This window comes from Hypomesus nipponensis, chromosome 18 (genome assembly GCF_054491055.1).
Source record: "Hypomesus nipponensis isolate SF chromosome 18, ASM5449105v1, whole genome shotgun sequence".
NCBI lineage: Eukaryota > Metazoa > Chordata > Actinopteri > Osmeriformes > Osmeridae > Hypomesus > Hypomesus nipponensis.
The window spans coordinates 17,080,229-17,090,000 of NC_140378.1; the positions used below are offsets into that span (position 1 = coordinate 17,080,229).

The 9,772-nt window shown below is 51.1% G+C and overlaps 1 protein-coding gene across 1 annotated transcript in view; it reads right to left on the bottom strand.

The window, feature by feature from the left end:
• LOC146252473 (voltage-dependent calcium channel subunit alpha-2/delta-3-like) overlaps window positions 1-9,772 on the bottom strand; it is a 28,927-nt gene that overhangs the window by 1,819 nt on the left and 17,336 nt on the right. Inside the window, exons 5-9 of the mRNA XM_084679054.1 lie at window positions 7,357-7,427; window positions 4,696-4,771; window positions 4,427-4,479; window positions 4,108-4,163; window positions 1,900-2,014 (exon numbers count right to left, since the gene is read on the bottom strand). Coding sequence (XP_084535180.1) covers window positions 1,900-2,014; window positions 4,108-4,163; window positions 4,427-4,479; window positions 4,696-4,771; window positions 7,357-7,427 — 371 coding nt within the window. The remainder of the gene's footprint in view (window positions 1-1,899; window positions 2,015-4,107; window positions 4,164-4,426; window positions 4,480-4,695; window positions 4,772-7,356; window positions 7,428-9,772) is intronic.

Genomic DNA, 9,772 nt, shown 5'->3' on the forward strand with positions numbered 1-9,772 from the left:
AGAAAACAGACACATCCACAGTGTGACTCAGACTGGAGGGATTGATATACAGACAGACACATGAACAAGCAGCCTGCTGCCTTCTGATGATACCTGTGTGAACCTGTGGATGTGTGTGGGACACTGTGTGTGCGTGTGAACTCAAGGATGTGTGTGTGTGTGTACCTGAGGATGTGTGCCTGAACCCGTGGATGTGTGTGTGTGTGTGTGAGTGAGTGAGTGTGTGTGAGTGTGTGTGTCAATCTCTGTATCCATCTCAGACAGAGGGGATCCAGGGTTAGGGTTAGGATATACGACCAGGATATACAGCCTTCCGCGCTGGAGATAATAGATTCCTAGAGGACTGTCTGGTGCTCCAGTCAGAGATCCTACACCACTGTCTTAAATCTCACTTCTATAAAAGCATGGAGCTCACTAGTGGGGGTTAAATCATCTTCTACGGCCACTTAGCCATTAGACTGGGCTTATAACGTACTCTCTGGATAGGCTTTGATGCCCTTGCAGAGTCTCCACCCTCTCTCCCCCCTCCGTCATTCACACACACTCTTACTCTCGAGTCATAACGTTTCAGTTATTTTTGTTCATGAACAAACAGAGAGTCCAGGTGTGTTACTATAATAGTTACCTGAGCTGATAAACTACTGTAACACACACACACACACACACTTCAATTCGTGTGAGTACAGATTTCCTACAGGCTAGAACCCACTCGTGGACCAATGAAAACAGAAGAAAAAGTCCCTAAGTCAGACTGTAACATGAAACAGATGTTTATCGGCAATATCCTCTATTACTAATATAAGCTATAAAATCCCATATAACTGAAATAAAAACTCCATTTCACTTTGTCAAATTCATTGTGCTTTAAAGTTGATTTATTTGGAGCCGACATATGGCTCTCAAGGTTCTGCATGCTACACCGCAAACCAAGATAGGGTCAGCTCCTCTCTGATAGGTGTCCTGCAGTGTGTGTGTGTGTGTGTGTGTGTGTGTGTGTGTGTGTGTGTGTGTGTGTGTATGCATGTGTGTGTGAGAGGGCTAACTGTATACCAACCCACATTTACACTCCTGGCACTCACAACTGTGGTTACCCTACTGACCTTGTGAGGCTGACACACACACACACACACACACACTACTGCCTCCATGGCAGCTCCACAGCTGGGAGCAATGAGGAGCCCATTGGAGTGATCCAGTGTACGCCCCACAATTGCCTGACAGAAAAGACCAAATTGTTAATGGGGACCACACTCATTTTCCCATCTCTGAAGGAAGCTTTTTTTTGACCACCTCTTCCGTCTCAGACTCTCCTGGAAGTGTGTGCTTATGTGTGTGTGTGCTTATGTGTGTGTATGTGCTTATGTGTGTGTGTGTGTGTGCGTGCAACTGGATAATTGTGTTCTCACTACACAAGAAATGTTTTAATCAGCATGTCGTGAATTGTTTCTGAGGAAGCTCATTACTTGTAATTGTAGAGGTTGTTTTAGCTCTGACGCGCTGGCAGCAACATCAGGTAAGAAACAGGTTCATCTGCACCCTCCAGGCTCTGCCTTCAGCTCATCCACAGTTAGCATGTTGGCAGGACTGTGGCAGTTTAATACGGGACAACTCTCTTGTCCCCTCAACAAATTACTGCCAAGTTTCTATATTGGAAGTGCTTTTCTGTGTGTTTGTTTCCTGCATGTGTTCTTAATTGTCTTCATGTCTTCATTGTACGTGTTTGTTTGTGTGAGAGAGAGACAGAGAGAGAAAGAAAGAGAGAGGGACAGAGAGCGGGACATAGACAGAGAGAGAGAGGAAGAGACCGAGAGAGAGACATAGACAGAGAGAAAGGAAGAGACCAAAAGAGAGACATAGACAGAGAGGGAGAGAGAGACATAGACAGAGAGAGGGACATACTTGATGCAGTCCTCACAGTCGATGTTTCCTGTGGTCTCTTTGATGGTTCTTTCTGAGACAAAGGCAGGGTACTCTGTATCACACGGCACTAACATGGTCCGGCCCAGTCTCTGAGCTGCACAGAGAGAGAGAGAGAGAGAGAGAGAGAAGAGAGAGAGAGAGAGACAGAGGGAGAGAGAGAGACAGAGAGAGAGAGGGAGGGAGAGAGAGGGGGGGGGGAGAAGGGGGAGAGAGAGAGAGAGAGAGAAACATTGAGAAAGTAAAAAAGTGGGGGAGAGAGAGAAAATGGGGGAGAAACAGAGACAGATGGTGGGTGAGAAGGAAAGTTAATTTAAGAAATAGAAGGTGTGTGAAAATCTTATCCTGATGTTCTTTAAACCCCATTTAGCATCTCTCCTGTTATGATCACTTGCTTGATAAACCAAAGCCAGCATGTTAAATCACATAAAAAAAACCTGGGTATTTCTAAACCACTCACTTCAACATCACTTTCATTACCTAAACACTACTGCCACTATATGGTCGGTCCCGGTACTACACACACTGCATTTAAGAAGCTGTCAACTAATAGAAGGCCTTCCACACAGTTTTGAACGGCAACATAAATCATATTCTTGATTTACATATTTTCCGTACATCATTTTCTATAACGCTAGTCGGAATTTTGTCTTGATTTTGTACGCGGGATGTTTCGTGGTTCCTGGATTAAAGGAACGATTATCGGGAGAAAACAGCCGTTTAACTGCTGGAGTGTGGAAGCAAGCTGAGGCCACTGGCTCTGTGGGAGCAGCTCTGCCTTTTAAACAACCAGGATCAGTTCAGCTCCACCACCTGCATGGATTTCGCTGCCGTGGCGCTCGCCCGTGTGTGTCTGCCGCGCGGCCGCAGCCTGCGTCGCTCTTGTAAACAGATAGCAGAGAAGTTGGGGTGAGAACTGGGCTCGGCGAGGCGTGAAATAGTGTGCGCGCTGAGCGTCCAGGAGAGGAGCGAGCCCTCAGCCCATCTCGCTGGGGTACGACGAGGGTGCCGAGAAAAAGGATTTGACAGCTTTCCTTAGGCTGCAACCCTGGCCTCCTCTTTCTCTCACTCCATCCTGCCGTTTCTGGACCCCCTCCCGCTCCCCTCCCCCTATCTGTTGGTGAGATTTTCAGAGAGCTATCTCAGATATTAGTTTTGGCAACAGTTAACCACATCTAATGCCTTAATTTCATGCTGGTTACTGAAGGCCTGAGTTCAGGCTGGGATCGAACGTTGCACACCCCATAAAGTGCTGAGAAAAGATCAAGTTCTTACCTTGGCAGAGAGGTGTGTGTGTGTGTGTGTGTGTGTGTGTGTGTGTGTGTGGAGTCTGTCGCTCTAGTTACAAAGCGGATATTGCTTCTTACTGCCACCAACATGACATACATCCTTGCAGATCATAAAACGATAAAGTCAAACCCCCCCTTCGACACACACGCCAAGACACACACACACGCGCACACACACACACAAGCCCACATATACACACACACACACACAGACTCACATGATACGTTGAGGTCACTCAAGGCAAAGTCATGCTCTACCATCTCTGTCCTCTGAAGGGCTGAGGTTCTACATTGTTATTTATTATACTGGTTATTCTGTTTTCCAGCGGTCACAGTGACTCACACCAAGAGAGACAGAGGGAGGGAGAGGGGGGGAGAGAGGGGGGGAGAGGGAGGAGAGAGGGGTGGAGAGAGGGGGGGAGAGAGTGGGGGAGAGGGGAGGGAGAGAGAGGGGGGAGGGGGGAGAAGGAGGGAGAGAGTAGGGGAGAGAGAGGGGGGGAGGGGGGAGGGAGGAGAGAGGGGGGAGAGGGGGGAGGAGGGAGGGGGAAGGAGGGAGAGAGTAGGGGAGAGAGGGGGGGAGGGGGGGGAGGAGGGAGAGAGGAGGGGGGAGAGGGGGAAGACAGAGAGATGGGGTACGACAGGGGTGGAGAGTAGAGAGATTAGAGGTGAAGAAGAGGTCTTTGACAGTAAAGCGTGTATGTATGTACTGGGATGTGCACCAGTGTGTTTATGTCCACATTTACTTCTAAATCCATAGTACAACTCTGTTGGCAGCGACCGGGTCTTTCCTAAAGTGGTGGTCACTTCCAACATGCTTATTAGGGGCTTGCCAACAGTCCGACGAGAGCAGTTTGGGCGAGCTCAGATGAATGTGGGCTGTTACTGGATGTATGTAACGTACCTTTTGTAGTGAGGTCAGAGTACCACCAGCTGTACAGGTTAAACTCCACCAAGAATCTGGAGACATAAGAATCACAATCAACTGATAACTACCATCATTCACTGGGGGTCAGTATATATGACCACCAGCTTCATTCCAAACAAACAAATCCAGATGCATTGTGGGAATGTCCTAGATGTTTGTCCAAAAGAGGATATTCTTTGTTCTCACAAGCAAGACTAATGTAATCATTATACAGTCGTTTTCTCTCTCCCCCTCTCCCTCTCTCCCTCACGCACACACACACACACCCACATGCACACACACACATTAGACTTACATGATGAGCTCTGTTAGCAGCCATTTCATCATGGCGATAAAGGCAAAGTAGGGCTGGGAAAGTGGAGGACAGAGGCAAGCGGTGAATAAGACTAACAAACACACATAGACAGATCACTGTCATCTCGTCTTTAGAGCACTATCAACTGAAGCTGATCACACATTCAGATCAAAACATAGATCTGCCTACATACACATTTGTAGTGCCTGTGTGTGTGTGTGTGTGTGTGTGTGTGTGTGTGTGTGTGTGTGTGAGGAAGCTCTACTCACATCGAGCAGTGTGTGGCCACTGTCACTGCTCTCTGAGAAGATCCAGCAGATGGCCTGGTAGTCATACAGAGTTACCCTAGAGAGAGAGAGAGAGAGAGAGAGAGAGACAGAGAGAGACAGAGAGAGAGAAAGAGAGAGAGAGAGAGAGAGAGAGAGAGAGAGAGAGAGAGGAGGGGCAGGAGAGAGGGTAAGAGAGAAATGGAGATGGAGGACAGAGACAGAGAGGAGGAGAAAGAGAGAAGTAGGAAAGAGGGAGAGTGTTCATTCAGGTGGAATGATTTCCGTACCCTGTCCCTTGTCTGGGATGTAGAATTCCATGTGTGTGTGTGTGTGTGTGTGTGAAAATGGGTGTGAGAAAGTTTCATACAAGGTTAGATTACGTCAGGGTGTCAGATGGAATAGAAAATTGTGTCCACATACATACCACACACACAGACACAGACACAGACACAGACACAGACACAGACACACCCCCACCCCCACCCTCTTCAGTTACACGCCTAAGGGCGCTCTCGATCCAGAGAAGGGACTGAGGAAGCAGACACCTCGTGGCTTCCTCTCCCCAGCTCTACCTCCAGGATGGATCCAGCCCTGGAGGGGAAGGGTCCTGATCGCTCTCCCTCGTCCTCACAGCCCCACAATGACCACAGCAGGTGTGTGGGCGTGGGGGGAGATATTAGGGATATTGGAGGCTTTAGGAGTCTTAGCCCACCCTGGGGTGTGATGTCTGGGTCGGACTCAGGTGGGTCACACACACACACACACACACACACAAGTCAGACGTCACCCTGCATTCTCAGTCTGCAGCCTCAGGACATGTTCTCTCCCAAGCTCGGGTGATACCCTGTGTGTGTGTGTGTGTGTGTAGGGCCACACCACGTCAGCCTGCTGCATCCACAGCTCGGGGCCATGTTCCACCCTCAGCCCGGTCCAGCTGTCGTCCAGAGCTAACACCAGGCCAGGATCTCATTAACACTAATCCTACACAATAATGTTGTTAGCAGCGCTGCTAGCTCTAGCACAAAACGCTATTGTGCGTGTGTTAGTGTGTGTCAGTCCCTTCATGGGTGCACATTCTATGTGTATTAGCGGTCGGAAGTGTGTTTCCGTGGTGGGTATGTGTGTGTTCATATGTGCGCGTGATTGCGTGTGTAACCACACCTCTCCAAGTTTCACAACTAAACCCTTTCAAATGACAATGGTGTTTGGCTTGAGACTGATCATAAGGGTTTCATTAGCGAAAGGATCTGTCAGGCTTATTCCTCATCACCCAGAGACCCCAGTGACACTCATCACCCAGAGACCCCAGTGACACTCATCACCCAGAGACCCCAGTGACACTCATCACCTGCAGACCCCAGTGACACTCATCACCCAGAGACCCCAGTGACACTCATCACCTGCAGACCCCAGTGACACTCATCACCTGCAGACCCCAGTGACACTCATCACCTGCAGACCCCAGTGACACTCATCACCTGCAGACCCCAGTGACACTCATCACCTGCAGACCCCAGTGACACTCATCACCTGCAGACCCCAGTGACACTCATCACCCAGAGACCCCAGTGACACTTATCACCTGGAGACCCCAGTGACACTCATCACCCAGAGACCCCAGTGACACTCATCACCCAGAGACCCCAGTGACACTCATCACCCAGAGACCCCAGTGACACTCATCACCCAGAGACCCCAGTGACACTCATCACCCAGAGACCCCAGTGACACTCATCACCCAGAGACCCCAGTGACACTCATCACCCAGAGACCCCAGTGACACTCTCCCTCCTGCAGGATCAGAGCCTGCTGATGAAGGATCCATCATCCCACTCGGTTCCAGTTCAGTTTGACATCCCCCTCTTGTTTTCTGAAACCTCTCTGAGAAATGTCCTGCGACAAAACTGTTTCTAGTGTGATGGATGGCCTGGAGTTCTAGGAAAGTAATGCCTTGTTAGACTTTGAATTCTGGGTAAAGCATCAGTGTGTGTGTGTGTGTGTACAGTATGTGTGAGCGTGTCATACCAGCAATAACATCTTACCAAATGAATCATGGAAAACGCCATATAGAGCTTCCAGGGTTTTTCCAGCATCAGAAAAGCCAGCATGTGTTATTTGGAATGTGTGTGTGTTTGTCGGAGAGAAAGCGTGTGTGTGTTTGTGTGCATTTGCTGGCATGTGTACAGTATGTGTACTTACGTGTGTCTGTGCCTGTGTGTTTCTGTTTGTGTACTTTCCATGTTTTTGGGATCCTTGTGTGTTGATGTGTGAATGCACATTGGTATGTGTGTACGTGTGTGCATGTGTCCATGTGTGTATGCATGGGTGTGATTGTGTGTCTGAGTGTGTATGCATGTGTGTGTGTGTGTGTGTGTGTGTGGGTCTCAGACATCCCGTTCCTCCTAATTCCTTCCTTTCAGGAACAGATTTGTTCTAATCCCCTACCGGAGAACTCTGCTGGATGTGGGGTCAAAGCTCACCGCTGAACAGCTCAACGTGATTGACCAGGTTAGCGGCTGTCAGCGCTGGAGGAGACGTGCTCTCATAGGCTAATAGTCTGACGTGGCACCCTTACACACACAACTAGTACTACTACACACACACACACACACACACATATAAGTTACACACACAAATGAATATACACACACACAAACTTACCTCTTAAAGGAGCCCATTATAAGCAGCTTATTCATCACTGCCCCTTCTACCTCCCCAAAGAACTTTCCTGTCTGAGAGAGAGAGAGATAGAGAGAGATAGAAACAGAGAGAGAGGGAGATATAGAGAGTGAAAGGGTGAAGGAGTGAGGCAGAAAGACAGACAGAGAGAGTCTGATGGTGAACTAGCGAAGTAGTGAGGCAGAAAGAGAGAGGCTTAAACAGGCTAACTGAAGAAAGCGTCCAGTGACAAGATGCTCAGTGACAGCTCAATAGAGGGCACATGATAGGAGGAGCTCTCTGTTTCCCTTTCTTTCTCCACTCTCTGTATCCCTGTCTCTGCCTCTTTGTCTCCATCACTCTCTCTCTCCCTGTCTCCCCTCTCTCTCTCCCTGTCTCCCCTCTCTCTCTCCCTGTCTCCCCTCTCTCTCTCCCTGTCGCCCCTCTCTGACTCCCTGTCGCCCCTCTCTGACTCCCTGTCGCCCCTCTCTCTTCCTGTCTCCCCTCTCTGACTCCCTGTCTCCCCTCTCTGACTCCCTGTCTCCCCTCTCTGACTCCCTGTCTCCCCTCTCTGACTCCCTGTCTCCCCTCTCTGACTCCCTGCCTCCCCTCTCTGACTCCCTGTCGCCCCTCTCTGACTCCCTGTCGCCCCTCTCTGACTCCCTGTCGCCCCTCTCTCTTCCTGTCTCCCCTCTCTGACTCCCTGTCTCCCCTCTCTGACTCCCTGTCTCCCCTCTCTGACTCCCTGTCTCCCCTCTCTGACTCCCTGTCTCCCCTCTCTGACTCCCTGTCTCCCCTCTCTGACTCCCTGTCTCCCCTCTCTGACTCCCTGTCTCCCCTCTCTGACTCCCTGTCTCCCCTCTCTGACTCCCTGTCTCCCCTCTCTGACTCCCTGTCTCCCCTCTCTGACTCCCTGTCTCCCCTCTCTGACTCCCTGTCTCACCTCTCTGACTCCTTATCTTCCTGTCACTCTACTGCCTCCCCTCTCTGTATTCCTGGATCTCCCTCTTCTCTTTCCCTCTCTGTCCTTTCTACCTTTCTCTGTCTCTGTCGGACTCCCTGTCTCTCTCTCTCTCTCTCTCTCTCTCTCTCTCTCTCTCTCTGTCTCTCTCTCTGTCTCTCTCTCTGTCTCTCTCCCTGTCTCCCCTCTCTCTCTCCCTGTCTCCCCTCTCTGACTCCCTGTCGCCCCTCTCTGACTCCCTGTCGCCCCTCTCTGACTCCCTGTCGCCCCTCTCTCTTCCTGTCTCCCCTCTCTGACTCCCTGTCGCCCCTCTCTGACTCCCTGTCGCCCCTCTCTCTTCCTGTCTCCCCTCTCTGACTCCCTGTCTCCCCTCTCTGACTCCCTGTCTCCCCTCTCTGACTCCCTGTCTCCCCTCTCTGACTCCCTGTCTCCCCTCTCTGACTCCCTGTCTCCCCTCTCTGACTCCCTGTCTCCCCTCTCTGACTCCCTGTCTCCCCTCTCTGACTCCCTGTCTCCCCTCTCTGACTCCCTGTCTCCCCTCTCTGACTCCCTGTCTCCCCTCTCTGACTCCCTGTCTCACCTCTCTGACTCCTTATCTTCCTGTCACTCTACTGCCTCCCCTCTCTGTATTCCTGGATCTCCCTCTTCTCTTTCCCTCTCTGTCCTTTCTACCTTTCTCTGTCTCTGTCGGACTCCCTGTCTCTCTCTCTCTCTCTCTCTCTCTCTCTCTCTCTCTCTCTCTCTGTCTCTCTCTCTGTCTCTCTCTCTGTCTCTCTCCCTGTCTCCCCTCTCTCTCTCCCTGTCTCCCCTCTCTGACTCCCTGTCGCCCCTCTCTGACTCCCTGTCGCCCCTCTCTGACTCCCTGTCGCCCCTCTCTCTTCCTGTCTCCCCTCTCTGACTCCCTGTCGCCCCTCTCTGACTCCCTGTCGCCCCTCTCTCTTCCTGTCTCCCCTCTCTGACTCCCTGTCTCCCCTCTCTGACTCCCTGTCTCCCCTCTCTGACTCCCTGTCTCCCCTCTCTGACTCCCTGTCTCCCCTCTCTGACTCCCTGTCTCCCCTCTCTGACTCCCTGTCTCCCCTCTCTGACTCCCTGTCTCCCCTCTCTGACTCCCTGTCTCCCCTCTCTGACTCCCTGTCTCCCCTCTCTGACTCCCTGTCTCCCCTCTCTGACTCCCTGTCTCCCCTCTCTGACTCCCTGTCTCACCTCTCTGACTCCTTATCTTCCTGTCACTCTACTGCCTCCCCTCTCTGTATTCCTGGATCTCCCTCTTCTCTTTCCCTCTCTGTCCTTTCTACCTTTCTCTGTCTCTGTCGGACTCCCTGTCTCTCTCTCTCTCTCTCTCTCTCTCTCTCTCTCTCTCTCTCTGTCTCTCTCTCTGTCTCTCTCTCTGTCTCTCTCCCTGTCTCCCCTCTCTCTCTCCCTGTCTCCCCTCTCTGACTCCCTGTCGCCCCTCTCTGA